General features: G+C 38.3%; 1 protein-coding gene across 1 annotated transcript in view; it reads right to left on the bottom strand.

The window, feature by feature from the left end:
* The window catches only part of LOC117394672 (retinoic acid receptor beta-like), an 85,286-nt gene that overhangs the window by 12,856 nt on the left and 54,368 nt on the right, over positions 1 to 18,062 (bottom strand). Inside the window, exon 4 of the mRNA XM_033993094.3 lies at positions 5,252 to 5,412. Within this exon, the coding sequence (XP_033848985.1) occupies positions 5,252 to 5,412 (161 nt within the window). The remainder of the gene's footprint in view (positions 1 to 5,251; positions 5,413 to 18,062) is intronic.

Genomic DNA, 18,062 nt, shown 5'->3' with positions numbered 1-18,062 from the left:
AATCTGATCATCAATAAAGGGAAATAAAAAAAAAAACTGTATGTGGATATTTTTCACATTACAACATGCCATACTAACTAGAATTTTTCTCGTTCTAGAATATTATTTCAACACCTAACTCTATTACACAGCTGCCTCCATACTTTGAATAGCCCTACATAACTCAAGTGTCTGTTCACAGGACAGAAGATCTACCCAGTGGAAATGATCTATACTCAAGGGCAAGCCTTCTTTCCTTTCACTTAACCCATCATCAGAACAAAACCTGCTCCAAATGATTATTATTATTATTATTATTATTATTATTATTATTATGTTTTATTAGCGTGTGACCTACATCTCACCCCTAACCCTTAAAGTAAAGTCAATACACCATACTGTGTTGTGAAAAATTCTTAACTTATTTTTAAGTCTCAGAAGTAGCTTCAAGTGTTCTGCCTTATATCGCCTTCAACAAAGGCTTCCAAAATACATGTTCAGTGTACCTCAAGAAATCAGAACTGAATATAGACATCTGTCTGGTACAATAGGTATTCCTTTATATTGCCAATAAAGTGTTGGAATAGAATACAGAATGCATTATCCTGTTGGAATCAGGGTAGCTTTCAAAGGCTGCATCTCAGAGAATTAAACTTAAACATGGACAGGGTTTGATAAACTCAGGCTCAAGTTTTTAACTGCTGACTGAGGAAACTCACTGTCAAGCTCTGATTCCAGCTAGCCTCTCTCTTTGAGACTCTTTCACACTGCAGAGCAATGTTTACTCTCTCGGGATGACCTGAATGACGTCAGAGGGTCACAGGGGTTCCTTTCATAACAGGATTCAGTCACATGGGGCCTGATTCACAAAGCTCTTCATCTTGGAATAAAATACTATTGTTTCAAAACTAGGAATACATTTTTCAATATAAGACCCCTACATGCAACTAAGCTGCTTCTTTGTAATGTAAAGTTATTTTCTCGTAATACACTGTAAGAGTGCAAACTTTGCACTGAAGCAAAAGCTTAGTAATCCCATGGGATCCAAATACAAAACTGAGATCAGGGTTTACAATTCCCAGATCTCAGGGAAAAGAGTATGCACTCTTAGCAGCTGGACACACTGAACAATCTGTGTGAGCTGGCATTCCTTAAAAGAAGTTATAACATTTGGCACATTGAAAAAAATTGGGGTGTCTTCCTTTCAAACTGTTTAAAAACTACTCAAACGCTCAACCTGGGAGGTAGTGGAAATAATTCACAAAACAAGCAAGCCAGTAAATGTGGGGGTGTTTGTGTTTTCTGATCCTAAGCTAGAACTTTGCAGGCTGAACTCTGGAGTCTGGACAGCATGCCTTTAATTAACTTCTGTATTTGAACGGAGAAAAACAGCTGCTAATTGAACAAAATTAGACCCCCCCCCCAATAAAAAAAAAACTGCCTTTAAGTAGTCATATTCGATATGAGCACAATTTAGACTAATTTGAATTTAATTATATTATGTTTCTGAAGCATCAGAATGCTAAGAGCATTATTCAAGAGTTGATTCTTGCATTGGAAAAACAAAACTCAATCTCCAGCATGCGATTTGAATATTTGTTTGAATAAACATAATCTTGTCAGCAGCTGCTCTGGATTGAAGACTTTAAATCTGCTGTACCACCAAGAACTGATCCTGTACATCTTCGGGGAGCTCCCTGATCAACGACGGGCAGAGTTCTCAGTTTTGTCACCAGCTGACTCTTATCAAGCCCTTGATCAGCAGCCCGCAGCAGCCTCTGGGGATCCGAACGTGCTTGGCTGCTACAGCAATTCCTGTTATTTAGCAGAGTGCCTGAATTAATTGTTTTGACTACATCTAACAAGGGCAGGGATAAGTAGCTACTGCCAAAGGAGCACGTAGTCATTGAGCCTTTTTTTTTTTTTTTTGCTCTTCTATGCAGACAAATTGAAGTGCAACAGTGCTCAGCACTTTATTAAATAATAAACACAACAAAAGATTTAACCAAAAACAAAACACTACACAAAAAGGCTTGTTGGCCAGCCAAACAAGTATCGTGCTGGTTTTTAACCAGCACGTCTAGCAATTGTTTTACTCTCGTTCTCCCACAGACTTACGTCTCTCCTCTGACAGTCTCCCTCAAGCGCAGACAGCTGCAGGCTTTTATATTCTGGCCGAGGGGTTGACAAGCTATTAATAAATGATCATAGGCCATAGTCTGCACAAGTTTAATAAGGATGTGTGACTGTCAGCTAGTTAAATAATCAGTAACTGATCAGTCATGCATCCTCACAAGGTTTTTAAAATCAAAAATACAAAACAATAACAAATAATATTGGCATTCGCTGTCATATAAACATATAACTCATAATATAAATAAACAGTAAACAAAGGGGCGGGACACTCCGCCACAACGAACCTATATTTCATTTTTAAGATTAAGACACAGTAGTTGTTTTCTTTTCAAGTAAGCATGTGGGTATCCATGTTAGAAGTGAAAATGTGTTTGTTTTGCATGCAATACTTTGTTTTAATCCACTAAAATCCTTTCAAGTTGTCAACAAGGTCCAAGGCTGGATGGTATTGAACAAATTCAAATAGGCAGCGCTCAGTATTTGAAGCATACATTTTTACTTAAATATCATATCTGACCAGATATAACCAGCCTAGTCTATTCAAAGGGATAGAAACAGTAAAATTATTATGTTACTGTACCATCATCTGAACAGTCATCCAGAGGCAAGGCTTAGTCGTTATAGAAGCTAATCTTCAGCATTAAAAAAAGCTGTAGTACTGCACAAACAGCTTTAAAGTTACCTGAAGCCATGATAGGCTGTTGTCAGTTTTCACCTGTCAGGGAGCTGCAGGCTGTTGACATCACAATCACACAACCAGACAAAAGCAGATTTTTATAGAAGCATATTTTTGGAAAAACCTTAGTAGCAGAATTTTGTTTAAAAATGTGGTGCATTTCATTCAATCCTCTGCTGAGTTTTCACTTGTGCTTCACTTCTTATAATATGTGACAGTTCTCCCCGGCTCGAATCTACAGCTATGGCCAAACGTTTAGCATCACCCTATAGAATTAACACGTTCATAAACGTTGAATGAAACCTGCTTAATAATAATGTTACGTTAACATATTGAATTACATACCACTTTGTAGTTTTCCATATACAGTACAACATTGCATATCCGACCCCCTGTGGACTGGGGTAAAGGCGGATATGTGAAATAGTTGGATTTGTGAATATAGAAAAAGCATTTACACATCCATAGATAGGTTAGTGAACAAAAACAGCATGCAAACTGATTTAAACATGGGGAAATTATCTGCTTTAAAAGTAAGCAAACGTAAACGAGATTAATTAGGCTACTAATACACAGTGTTGCTATGCGGTTTGCTATAAGCCATCTCCACGCAAAGCTTTAAAAAAAAAACAAAAAAACGGTAAATGTATAGTAACCTTCAACTGATGGCTTCTTTCTTAACTCTAGAAGTCCCTGCCTCCCTGGTTCTGCGTTCTCAATATTTCTGTCACGGTACTTTGCGCTCTTTCTTGATATTGCCAAGAGCCGATAAGAAGCTCGGTTTGAATATTCCTTCGGCTATTTTAAACAAACGGCTGGTAAGAATTGCGTTTATGAAGTTTGCTTGTATAATTCAAATGCATTTAAAAGCTACAGCAACATGCTGCCAATATCTGCAACCATACACTCCATCATATAACACATTGCACAAAAAAAGCTTTTTCGACTGGTGTATTGAAACATCACTGCTACACGCAGCTGACTCTCTTAAAGGGGAACGCACCAAAATGCTGATTGCTATAACGCTTTCTTTCTGTTTCCATCGTGGAAGCTCCATTTGCTGCCAATGTCGTTACTCTCGTAGCCTACTTTTAATATTTATTTATTTATTTATTTATTTATTTAGAAAGGTGGTTAATTGATGAGGGCGGTTATGTAATGGTCGGATATGTGACGTTCCACTGTACCTAACAAAAACTGACACAAATTGAAAAAGTGACCTTTTTAAATCTAACATGAAATATTACTATTATTTTGGCTTCCGGTAGACTTTTGCAATATCATTTTGTAGTTTCTTTGAAAACAATTCCATCTGGGGTTTCTGTGACTGTTTATAAATTACTTGACCTTCGGTCTCGTAATTTATGACGTCACAGAAACCCTAGATGGAATTAACTCACTGAAGACCACCTATATATATATATCTCAATCCTAAAATTCTAGGTGATGCTCTAACTAATAATAATAAGATTTTAATATATATTTTTTTATTTAAAGGCAATAACTGATCTAAAAAATTACAATAATAATATCACAATAATCGTTATGTGTTTTATGTTATAAATAATTGAAGTCTTTTAGTTCTGGGTTAATAGTTAACTTCAAGTTCAGGCTTGACTGGAAATCAGTGATAATGTTGCCAAGCAACTGCATCACAAGTCACACAATTCCAAACAATTTCGACTCACTTGGCACAAATTTCTGATTTAAGCTTAAAAGTCACCATTTTTATAAGGTCCTGCAAATAACAATGCTACATTTGTATTCTAGAACAGTATTTTATATGACTTTACAAAATAGCCACTTGTTACAGATTTATATTTCAATACAACACAGTTATTCTTTTTTCTATGTTTAACTTTACAATCAGAAGTACTCTTTATACAGTATGCCATGGCTTAGACATTTTATAAAGAATAAAATAAATAGATACAAAATGAAAAGGTTGTTTAGCAAAAGGAAAATAATATAATAATAATATTTTTTATCCGCACATAAAATACATCGTAGGTATACAGTGATGGCTCAATACATTCCAGTGGTCTCAGTCCTGTTTCTATCTAAAAAAAAAAAAGTGATTACAGGATGTTTTATCCAAAGCTGATATCTAAACTGGCACATAATAATGGGCATGAAGGTTTGAACTTACATCCCCTATACAGGATGGCCCCAGACGGCATGGAGGCATAGTGGCTGAGCTGAGCAGTATATAATACTGTAGCTGCCTGTTTCTTACTGTACCTGCTCTGTTAATAAGAACAAAATTGGTTTCATTTTTCATTGCTGTCAATCCAGCCGTTCCCGATTACAAAACTGATAGAAAAAGGTAAGAAAAGTGAATTAAAAAAACCGACCTGGTGTAAAGTGTATATACTAATATCCTTGTGTAACAGCACAGGGATGGAGTGCATTCTTACCAGAGCTGTGTGGACACTGATCCCCGCAGGCATTTGTACTTACTGTGGTGTATTTACCCAGCTGGCAGAGGGAAGGGAATGTTTCCTGATGAGCCTTACGAATCTTCTCAATGAGGCTCTCTAACTCGGCTGTCAGTTCACAGCTCTCCGGGCACTCTGGCTTCGCCGTCTCTTTCTTCTTTTTGTTCCTGTCGTTTCGAACAGCTGAAACAAGACACAGTTACTGTACATGTGAGACAAGTGCAACCCCAGCACCACCCACTGCAGTAGCAATATCCCCCACAGGTTTATTTTCTTCTTTTTAAACAGCCTTGGCAATGTACAGGGAACACATTTCCTGTTGATTTCCATTTGACAGATTCCAAAAGGTATTGTTAAGTACAACAACAAGTTTTTAAAATTCCCTCACTAGCTGTGATCCCCCCTGCCAACTTAATGTCATTTCAGGCAATTAGTGTCACTATAAAATGAGAATTTCACAATCACCCAGGTAATCTGTAGTGGCATTATTTTTCAAATATTTAAATCTTAATCTTATAACGAGGCTTGTGACTACAATTTCTTGTTGGCAAAGCAACCCACTGGCCTGCTCCCCAAATGATGCTTTTCAGTGCAGGACAGGGGGTTACTTTGTATACGGAACAAAGACTGTAACCAATTGACCTCATAATAAAGTGTGTCATTTGGTTTCCCAGGACATCAAATTTGATGCAAGAGAAAGAGCAGGTCATACATGAAAAGAGCATTTTGTTACATTTACTAATCAATTCAGCACCAGGATATACAGTATTCAATATACTATATACAGTAGATCATGAGAGATACATTGACAGTTCTTCTGTGCTTTGCAGTGATATGAATCAAACAGATTTCATATGCACGGGAATAGAAACATTATAAATGTCATTGTGGACATTTATATTAGGCTGATGTAGGAAATCCCTATGTTCTATAAAATATTTCCTGACTCCTCTGGATTGAAGGATAGGGTGTTGTCACACCTGACCCTTTCAGAAAATAAATAATAAATGCAGAACTTTATATGCCATGAAATATTCAGGTCCAATGTCATGTAACCCCAGCAAGCCCATCTCTATATCTCAATCCAATTGAGCCCCTTGACAACCTACAGCACGGCACTCATCTTAAGTGACATTGACTCTGTGCCCAAGAGGTTTTGTTATACAGCTGTGGATAAACTTGTTACGAGCGATGACCACAGCTACTGTACTACATGTGCATTAATTTTCCCCAGAGCAATTTTACCACCAGTATATTGTACAGGGATGTCTGCACATAACTACATACATTGTGAACAACACAATTCAAATTTCAGAAAAAGAAACATCAGAACATGTAATCCTACAGTACAGGATGACATTTTGTATAAAATCTCAAATGAAACCTGTTTGTAATGCATTGCAGTGGCACCTTTTTTCTACACAGTATAAAAACAATGAAAAGCTTTTGGCTTCTTTCAGTGGTTTACAGTACTTTATTATCCTGTACAATGAAGATTGGCTGATGGTTCTCAAAGCAGGGATCTGTTGCATTTGGACTTTAAATTTGGTGGGTTTTGCTCCTGTTGTTGTCTTTTTCTGGCCAAGACTCCTTGAGGTAAATGCACAGTACTAAAAAAAACATGCGACATATACTAATCTGTCATTGTATTAATAAACAATGAGAGATAAATAAATAAATAAATACTTTCTGTGTGTTTGTATAAGCATAATGAAATACATAAAAATATATTGTTCAGGTGAAAAACGGAATAAAGTTAGAATACAAATACAAATATATTTTAAAATGTATTCACGGTTCAAGTTCATAGCAGGACATTATGTATAGTGTCAATTTTAAAAATATAGATAGTAGCTGATTCAATGCACTAGATGCAAATTACATATCTCATTATAAAACCTGCATAGGTCAAAAGTATACTGAGTCAACTCATATCTAAACTCAAGTCATGTGTGCTGTTCCCTCCTGCCTAGAACATACTGACCGCACATATTTCTGGCACAGATTCACACCCAGCATGGGCCTCAGCTGACAGCCCTCAGCTTCTCAAGATCACTACTATGGTTTCACTTGTTGGTACTGAACCTTTTTCTTCTTCAACCCTTACATTTTATTTCACCACCACACTATTGATTGAGTTATTATGTAATCTTATTTGCCTGTGTTTAAGCAGACTTAGGCATTCTTTATGCACCTTGCCTAGCTTTAAACTTACAACATAAAGGCGACTACCACTGTGTTCAGCATTATTTATAAAAAAAATAAAATGATAGCTTGTGACAAAAAAAAATTAAAACTACTTGTTAATCTTTACTTTTCCGAAATCACCATAAAATATAACCTATGCATGGCACTAAACAAGTGATAAGCATTGCATTATGAAGATACCATTTACCTATGACTTAGGCTGGAGTGATAGCTGTGCTAAACAGCCAACTTCAGCAGCGACTTAGCTCAACAGTTTTGAATTGTCTGCAATACAAACACATTGTTATTATAGTGCTGTCTTATGAACTGCTGCCAAGAGCTGCAGAACCAAAACAAGGGGATGATTCACACGGGAATCAGTTTACTGCACCTCAGCTCTATCCGTCCTTTAGAATAAAGGAGACAAAACAGATAGCTTTCCTGTACTCAAATATAATAAAATAAACATTTCAAAATGGAGGAGCTGACTTCACGTAGGCTTCAAATGTAATTACTTTCCAGACACCAAGGCTTAGATGCATTGTTAAAAATAACAGCCCAACCACCTGGAAACTTCAGGGACTCACAAATATATATATTGTATATATTCTGGACAAGTTAGGCTCAATAAATGTAATGCTTTTTTGCCTGTTTGGCTAACACTTTCTAATTTGTCATCAAATATGGCATGGATTAAAACAACCATATAACATATAACAACCATAGTGAACAGCAATGACATTTAAACATGTATACTTTACTCGATGATGCTCTAGAGACAAGGTTGGTCGCACACTCAAAAATCTCTTCTTTCAGACTTGACCGCTAATAATTATATCCATCAGATTCCTTTTACATTTTGTTTTAAAAACGTTTTATTATTTATTGAAACAAAACAAAAAACAAACACAACGCTTTCCGACCCATAGTGTGTCTTCATCAGGTGTTGCAGCGATTGCGGTCATGTCTGAAAGAAGAGATTTTTGAGTGTGCCACCAATCTCGTCTCTATGAGCTTCATCTAGCAAAGTATACATGGTTTTTAGGTCATTGCTGTTCATTATTTAACTCTGAAGGGCCTCATTCACTAAACTGTGGTAAATGACCAGAATTACCATGTGGCAGGGGGAAGCCACACCGCGAGCAAAAATGAACCAGTGGTAGCTCTATTTACTACTCTAATTATATGCACAAATAAAGCGAGCTAAATGATTAATTTGCAAGTTGTCACAATGCGTGGAATTATACATGAGGTTCACACACACTGTATTATAGTGTGTATATATATATATATAAGGGCGCTCAAAAGAAATGGTAATGACAGCAGCCAAGGAGGACTGAGTGAGGAATCTAAAGTTTACAGACCAGAAGCTAAATATATTGGGGAATTATGAAAGGCTTTTTGGTGCTGAATCAGTGAGAACATTAACTTCAATGAAACATTAAGGACAAAATAAATGCACTCCATAAGAGGAGGGCAGGGGTCTTGCCCCAAATCACAGCGCCAAAGCAGAGAAAGTAATTGTTAATGGAACATTTATGTTTAACACTGTAACATAAATATTTGTTTGTTCAACGTAATCTCCCTCTGATTTATTTTGTAATATTAAATCAAAAGACAGCAAAGCACTCGCTCAGCCAATTAAAAGTCGTGTGATTGCTTGTATTTATGACTGCACCTCAACTCACACTCTGTGTACATTCATTTATGGACCTTTACAGTTTCTTTTGTAGCCTATATTTTAAAGCTATTTTAAGCATAGCCTACTTAAATATCACACGCACATAGTGACTATATAAATATAGTAACATTGCCGAAAGTGTTGCACATGACATGACAGCTTTGGGGTAAGTGCTCCTGCTAGTGCATTGTTGACAGCTGTTATGCAGAATGCAGCATGCAACAAAGAGTGTACACACTTTCCCAGGGCTATACTGTAACAAACCACCAGATCTATCTAAATCTATCTATAATCTGAATCAAATTTTTAACACTCCAAATGTACGCTCAGTAACAGAGCATGTAGCCATGTGTGCTGTATTGTATCGAATCTCAGCCTGCATTCTGGGGTCTGACAGCAGTGTATAACAGCCAGGGTTTGATCCCATAACCAGCACCACCGGTGACAAGCATTAACAATGTTAGCAAAGTGTCCATGCTTCCTATCAGCGTCCTGTTAAACACATCCAGCTCCACATACACATGACCTCGCAATCTTCATATATCCCGGACTGTCTGAGGATGTACGAGTCATGTGCTGCGCCAGGATAGCTAGCGACCGCATCAAGAATACTAAGTTTCGCATCACACCATTTGTACATTAATGGAGTGGTGATGCTTCCTATTATGGAAGATATGCTCTATATCCTGGGGTGGTGACAGTGCTATATGGGTACAATAAATAGCCCCCAATACATTTGGAAAGCCAGACACTTTGTGTATTCTACTGATGTAAGCTGCCTATGTGTTATCATTGATAGTTCACCAAGGTAAGGTACTGCACACAGGCAATAAAAATGTCCACTATAAATCCCCACGGGAGAAATGTTAACTGCAAACCTGAAATGACAAAACCGAAGCTTTTGTGTTTTTCTTTATACACACTGTATATTTCTACTAATATGCAGGCATTTTTTTTGTGAAGTTTTAAAACCACAGATACTGTAAAATTATTAGTACAGCATATAGTTTGCTTGTGCTCTGCGCTGACTGCGTTCTGATCCTGACTTCACCTGTTAACGGGGGGGCGGGGATTGGGGAAGTGTCAGTCAAAATAATGACAAGTAAGGTTGGATAGTAAATATGACTAGCAGGGTCTCAGCAAGAAAGAGACTCAGAGGCAAGAGAGCTGCAGTTTACTTTAATAAACAAAATAACACCAAACAAAAGGGTGCAAGGGCCAAAACAAAATGTTCAAACAAAACACGGTTCGCAGGCTGAGCATTCGCCTTCACTACTCACAGAAAATATATAACACAGCAACAAAACAGATTAAAAAAACTCACCAATCTCCCAGACACAGAATTTCTGCCTGCTTTTATGCAGGTGGCCACTCCCCAATTACCACCAATCTACACTAACTGGCACGTGGTCTACCTGTGGTTACTGGCAGAGACATTAACCTTGCCACACACCTCTCCTCATGTATGTAGCACACATTGCTTCCATGGCCACCTCCCCCTTTAAAGTTCAAAAAGTCTTGCCCATAGTCCTGGGCCATGAGTAGAAGCATCACGGGACCCAGGGGCAGCAATGTTTGCAGTGGCCAAGCTGCTGCAATGCTGACAAGCGGCAATGCTGTCAAGCAGCAATGCTGTCAGCGGCCATGCTGACAGCGCACCGGTTGGCTCCTCCAGCTGGGGCAATCCTGGCACTGGAAAGGCTGCTTCCTTCAAACGTGTGGTGAGTAAGGACAAGACCCTCGGGAGGCGACAGCTGGAGTGGACCCTCGGGAGACGACAGCTCTGGGCACTCCAGACGTAGTGACGGCTCTGGTACTCCGGACATGGTGGCTGCACTGGGCACAGCAGACATGGACGTGCAACTGGCTTTCGCCGGGCTCCCCTCAGCAGCAAGTGCATTGCCTGCTGAGGTTTGCCCGGCTGTTGTCCTGTAGATTCCACAGCTTGCGACGCTTCTTCCTGTTGCACTGGAGACAATGGGGCATTTCTCTCTAGCTCTGGAGACAACAGAGATTCTCCCTCTCGCGTTGGAGACAGCGGGGCTTAAGAACATAAGAACATAAAGTTTACAAATGAGAGGAGGCCATTCAGCCCATCTTGCTCGTTTGGTTGTTAGTAGCTTATTGATCCCAGAATCTCATCAAGCAGCTTCTTGAAGGATCCCAGGATGTCAGCTTCAACAACATTACTGGGGAGCTGGAGGCGGGAGCAGCAGATAGGCTGCCTCTAGCTCTGGAGACTTGTGTGGCTCTCCCTCGGTCACTGGAGACTGGTGCGGCTCTCCTTCAGCCACTGGACTGGAGCAGCTCTCCCTCGGTCAATGGAGACTGGTGCGGATCTCACTCGATCACTGGAGACTGGTGTGGCTCTCCCTGGGTCACTCGGGACGGTAACAACTCCCTCTCTGGCCCTCGGGCTGGTAACAGCTCCCCCTCTGGCCCTCCTTTACTGGCTTTTCTCCAGGACTGGCCGCTCCTCCCCTTCCTACTCTTCCGGGCTATCGGCAGCTCCTCTTCACCCTGAAGAGGGCAGCACACCGCATAATGCCCGAACTCTCCACAGGTCAGGCACCCACCTTGGTCCTCCAAGCCAGCAAGGGGGGCGTCCAAACCACCATCCCAGGTGGCTTGGAAGGCAGAGAGGTCCATCTCTGGCAATTCCTCCTCCTGTGATATGGGGGGTGGCCGGGTGATACGTGCCAATGCAGGTGAGGCAGACGTCCCGACCTCAGTCCATTAATAAAAAAAAAAAATAATAAAAAAAACCCGAAAAACAAAAAATAAAAAACAAACAAAAAAAGTCTCCCAAGGACCAAAACAAAATGTTCAAACAAAACACGGTTCGTAGGTTGGGCATTCGCCTTCACTACTCACAGAAAAGAACAGACTTAAAAAAAACCTCACCAACTCCTCTCTCTCAGACACAGAATTTCTGCCTGCTTTTATGCAGGTGGCCACTCCCCAATTAGCACCAATCTGCACTAACTGGCGTGTGGCCACAACTGTGGTTGCTGACAGAGACATTAACCCTGTCTCTGCCACAATGACTTTATATACTGTAAAGCCACAAATATTTGCAAGCCTTTTATTATGCATTTCAACATACTGTTGGGTAAGGCAATTTACACTTTATGTGAAATGGATATCAGTTTGTTACTTGCATTGGTTAAGTACTCTGTACAGTACTGTATGTGTCTTCCTTCTTTTTCTGCCACTTCAGTGTGTTGTGCTGGCTGTTTGCTGTGAAGCTGGGTAAGCTTTTACAGAAGGTGCAGCTGCTGACAAGCACCAGCAGCCTGTTGCATTAGACCTCAGGGACGTGAATAAACTTGTTTAAATTGTTGAGCTGCCTCCAAAATGTTGGAACAGTTGAAATATTGAAATAAATAAGAAATAATGTATAACTGATTTTTTTTTTATAAATAGGCAACACACTCAACTGTAGATATATTTATGAAACCTTGGATTTTTATCCAAGTGTTTCGTTGGTCAAAAGAAGGTCACATGGCCGTCTATTAGAAATCAATATTTCCCGAAAAAGCGGTCTATATTGCAAGTATTGGGCATTATTGAACGTGATGACATCATCACACTGTCTCCTAAACCAATCTCCAGAACGTTCTCGGCAGGCTCCCTGTGAACAGGCTGGCTGTAGGGGTGATGTCAGGCCAGAAAGAAACACACACAGACAGGCAGTACTCGGGTTGAAACTGAGACGCTGCGGCGCTCAGAATAAACAAACAAAAATAAAAGGTTGAACAAAACAGAACACAGCACTTTGGGCCAAAATAAATAGACGAACAAAACGACAAAACAGTAAACAGCCAGTGGACGAATAGACAAACAAACACAGTCAGAAACAAACTTATATTTACTTTACTTAGTTTAGTTTTTTAAATTCTCTCCTCTCCACACCCGTTCTCCACTCACCGAACACACAACCCCGAGTGAGTAAAACGTGCATCTATATATACTGTTGTCCCGGGATTCAATTACTAATTAATTATTCACCTGAATCCCATCACATGAACCAATTTGTGCAACCCCGTGCTCACATACTATTAAATATTTTAAATGCCGGTGAAGTGATAAATGTCCATCTGAATGGGGTACGATGTACTGTTTGGCCCAATTCAGCACATTTACGTGACTTTGATTGATGAGCAAAAATTGTAAACATACAATTTTGTAGGTGATCTACAGTTTGTCTTGTTCTCAGTGATTTGTGCAGTTGTCAGTCACAGCAATCAATGTACCCTTAATTAGAGCATTGTATGGCTGGAGATCTCATTTTAAAAGGTGTCAATATATGTTTTTAAATTATTATCATAAGAGATGTGTATTTTAAGTGTAATAGGCTTGTGTTTTGGTATTTTGGAATGCAGTGAAGTTCAATGGGCAGTCAGCATGTTGATTAGGCCTCATAAAGTGAAGGATCCTGAAAAGGTCAAGAAGGAGTGTAATTTGATTTGGTGTCAAATTTCGATGACTCGCCTCAGTCACGTTTATGACATAATCTCAAGTGAGGGGTCAGGAAATACACCCACTAGACTTCCCTGATGAAAAACGTATGGCACTTTGTTTCAGTAAATGACACTCTTATACCATTAGGGCCAAGGTCAACTGTACATACACATTGCTTACATTTACATGGTAACATTCCTATACAGAGTGAATAGGTATGCTACAAACACTATGTTATCCACTTTATTATCTAGCTATAGCTAACATAACATATCCAGTGTTGAGTCCTTGGTATACAGTACACACAGGCAGCATGCATATACACCTCATTTAATACAATTATTGTATATTCTATACCTGTGTTTAAATGAGGGAACACAATCACATGTAAAAATCTGAAAATAATGTAGATTCCACAAGCTTAAATCTACATATTGTTTAAATACAACGTTAAGGTCTACAGCAACTTATGAACACAACTAATGGTTCTGAAATGTATATATTTAAAGTAAGCATACATCACTAGCCTATTCAACACGTTCTTTATTTGTATGTAGGCTATACCGCTATCAGTGTATATATTGAAAAAAAAATAAAATAAAAAAAGAACTGGTACATAATAATAAACTGGCACATGCATTAAAAGACTTGAAAAACTTATACAGGTCATGTTTTGGTACGCGTACCACATTATTATTATTATTATTATTATTATTATTATTATTATTATTATTATTATTATTATTATTAATTATTTCTTAGCAGACACCCTTATCCAGGGCGACTTACAATTGTTACAAGATATCACATTATTTTTACATACAATTACATTCTTCTTTTTTATTTACAATGTTTCCGTTCCTACCGGCATTATCAACGTTTCTTTCCCTCCCAATCACGCCCGAGTGTGTAGGCAGCAGGCACACCTCCCGCTGAAGTAAATAACATGATAACAAAAATCTGAATAAATCAAAACCTTTCCGATACTTCGAAACATTTTTTAAACCGTTTTGCTTCCTAACACCATTTTCAATATTTATTTCCCTCCCAATCACGTCCTGACTGTCATTTTTCTTCCTGCCACCCTCAGCTGCCAGCAAAGCTCCTGCCTCACTTAACTTTTGCCCTCCCTCAGGGACAATCATTTTCTGATATGGGACTCAAAGGGCAGTCCATGTTTGCCATTTATATATACAAATCTTAATTAAATATTAAAATAGTATATATAAGCCATTCATTTTGGAATTACTTTTTATTCCCACAACTCATAACAAGCTTAAGAAAAAGAAAAACATAAATAACATACAATCGCACAAAACACACACAAAAAAGTAGAATATAACTTTTATTTAACAGTGAACACAATCAATCAATTAGTGATTAACAGGGACTGATCTAGCCTTGTATCTTGATTGGTTCACTAAATTCTTCAAGATACACAAAAGGTTCTCTGTGACCCGACCTCACCTCAACAAACGTATAATATACTTTAAGGAAATGTTCCGTTTAGTGCAGTTTGGAACACATTTGCAAGTACATATAAGCAATACTTGGGAGTTATTCAAATATAAAAATAGCTTCTGCCTGTTTTTTTCCCCCTCTTTCTCTATAAGCTGATGTACAGGTGTTTTCATTTGTTACATCACAGATACGGAATCATTGCCAACTATTACTGCTGCTTTGTGGAATTCTGATTTTTCTTGACGTTCTTTCAGTTTTGTAACTGCTGAACCCCAGATTTTTAAAGGACTTGTGTATAACCTGTCAAGTTTCTCTGCATTTTGTACTGTTTTTCTGCCAACATGAATGCAATATTTACAGAAGGCTCCATCACATTCTGCAAAGACAAAATATGTTTTTCTTTTGTTTATTTCTATTATACAGATGCACATCACTTATAACGGACTCCAAGGGACAATGGAAATCAGTACTTTATAAACAAAGTACATAGTAAACACAATTAGAAATGCTGTCTGTAACTGAGAACATAAGTACCTTAAATATAAACAATACAAGAAAGATTAACTGCCAAAGAACAGGAGTTTTTTTAAAACATGCCCTGTGGGCTGTACAATATAATAAGTAGTAACATTTTGCGAATTTATATTTTCGCTAAATGTAATTGTGACAGGATGAATGGTGCAGTGCAAAAGATGTGGAATGTCCAGACTGGTGTCTCCCAAAGAATAATCCTTTTTAATAATTAACAAAAATATCATAAAATAATCCAAATGAAAAATAATAATATACCCCGCTATCAGCGATGATATTGGGGTAAAACAACAACAAGTCCCGACTCAAAAAGTAAACAAAAGACACTCCTTAAACCACAATCCTCCGTGCACGAAACTGTGCTCTTCTCCTCGGTGGATCGTGGTGCGTGTGCTGTGCTGTGTTGTGCTCTGTGGTGAGGGCGTGCTCTGGGGTAAGTGCTGGCTACGTGGCTACAGCCTCCCGTCCTCCTGCTCCTCTAACGATAAACACAAACAAACACGTAATACAAAATAGAACACACAAACACCAGCTCCGGCCGGTCGCTCTAGTTTCTCAGCGCAAGAGGAGGTTTTGACGTAGCTGCTTCCCCTTTGTACCGAGCAAACTCCTCCCTGCAGTCAGCACGTCACCATGGTTTCTCCACTAGAGGGCTGCCCCACAGCTGACTGCAATGGAATCGTCCTGAGTACTCGCAGCTACACGCCCCTCCTAGTATGGTCACCTTCCGGTTTCCACCTACCACCGAGGTGGTAGATCTAGGAGGCAGCTTACCTTCCCCCTTACACAGCGCCCTTTCTAATCGGGAGGGAGATTTACAGCATCGATCCTTTCTCTCTCTCTATCACAGTAATTAAAATTGTATATGTTATATGTTTTAAACTGTACTGGCTGTGCCAACAAAAACATAGAATAAAATTAAACAGCAATTGTTTTTCCTGCCCGATGTCACAAATGCCACCTTGACTGTCATTTACTGTCCCGGATGTACCTTCTTTGCACAAAATATCTACCTGTCGAACAGGAAAACTGTACCTAACAAAAAAAACGGTACTGTATATATTAAACTGCAAGTATTAAATGCAAAAGACATGCCTATGGAACAGGAAAACTACATATTAAACAGTATACGTTATAAACTAGCCCGTTTTAACCAGAGTAATTCCCCATTAAAACCCATGCTGTTTGGCAGGGACATGCCTCCTCAATACATTGTATATGGAACTCTGTTCTAACAGGATCCGTTATAAGTGGAGTGCCCCTGTATACCGTACTTATTTTTTCTAAACAGTGTACAACACTTTAGAGCTATTTTTCCTCATCTAACATCTTGTCCCATGATGGCTAACTGGAACACTGCTGCAGCAGGGTGATCCTGGTTTCATAACGTTGGTTTTTTTTGGGGGGGGTCGGGGCAACATTCTTTCCCTGCACTACTCTCACTGAAAAATAAATATATGAATGAATTAATACGAAAACACATTGCTATCAGATTTATTTTATTTAAAAATAATAATAAAATATTGTACAGATAATCTCATATATAAACATTTAATTTCTATCATTATAAACATATTTGTCAATCTTCATGTTTTAATAGTTTCACAAATGGTAAATAGCAAACTAGACAACACTACAACACTAAAATAGAAAAAAAAAAAAATCATACATTTTTTTTTTGCCAGGGAAAGTTTGTCTTGAAATGCTTCTAAACAGTAAACTTCATTTTTTTTTTTTTTTTCAGTTGCAGCTTGTGTACTCGGGCAGTGACATCTTTTTTCGTATTTTCTCGGAAGTCAGTCGTGTTGCTGTTTGTGTACTTGGGTATTTATGTCTTTTGTTGGTTCAATATACTGTACTCGAATTTAAAACACAGGATATTTTTGAGAAGAAAAAAATGGTTTAAAAAGTGTGTCTCAAATTTGAAGGAATACGGTGTGTGTGTGTGTATATATATATATATATATATATATATATATATATATACAGTATATTGGGGAGCACAAACCTTAGTAATACAATAGTCTCCAATGAAGAGAACACTCCTCGGGAAGCAAGCGAAGTGTTCTCTAAGCCAAAGTGTTCTTTAAACAGAGGTGACCACCAGACACGATATGAATCAACCAATAAATAGATATTTATTACTTGCGCACATGCATCAATATATGAAATTAATAGAAGTAAGAGAAAAACAAAGGCGAGTGTATGTTAATAAACTATAATAATAAAGTAACAGACAAACTAACTGTCAAACTAAATTAACACAGCACCCCTACACACGTAAAAAAAATGCAGCAGCAGCTCTAGATTAATTTTGAATACCTGTACAGGAGCAATATTCAAAACATGCACACAATTATTTAACAGAAAGATGAAGCAACTCACCGTAAAACAGCAAATTGCTCGACGACTTGTGTCTGATTCAGGTTTTTTTAAGGAGCTCAAACAATTTCCAACTTTTTGTAACAAGAGAAACAGTAGCGCATTTCAGCGTTTGTTTACATGCCAT

This window comes from Acipenser ruthenus, chromosome 3 (genome assembly GCF_902713425.1).
Source record: "Acipenser ruthenus chromosome 3, fAciRut3.2 maternal haplotype, whole genome shotgun sequence".
In the NCBI taxonomy this organism is placed as follows: Eukaryota; Metazoa; Chordata; class Actinopteri; order Acipenseriformes; family Acipenseridae; genus Acipenser; species Acipenser ruthenus.
This window is presented reverse-complemented; position numbering and strand designations above follow the sequence as displayed.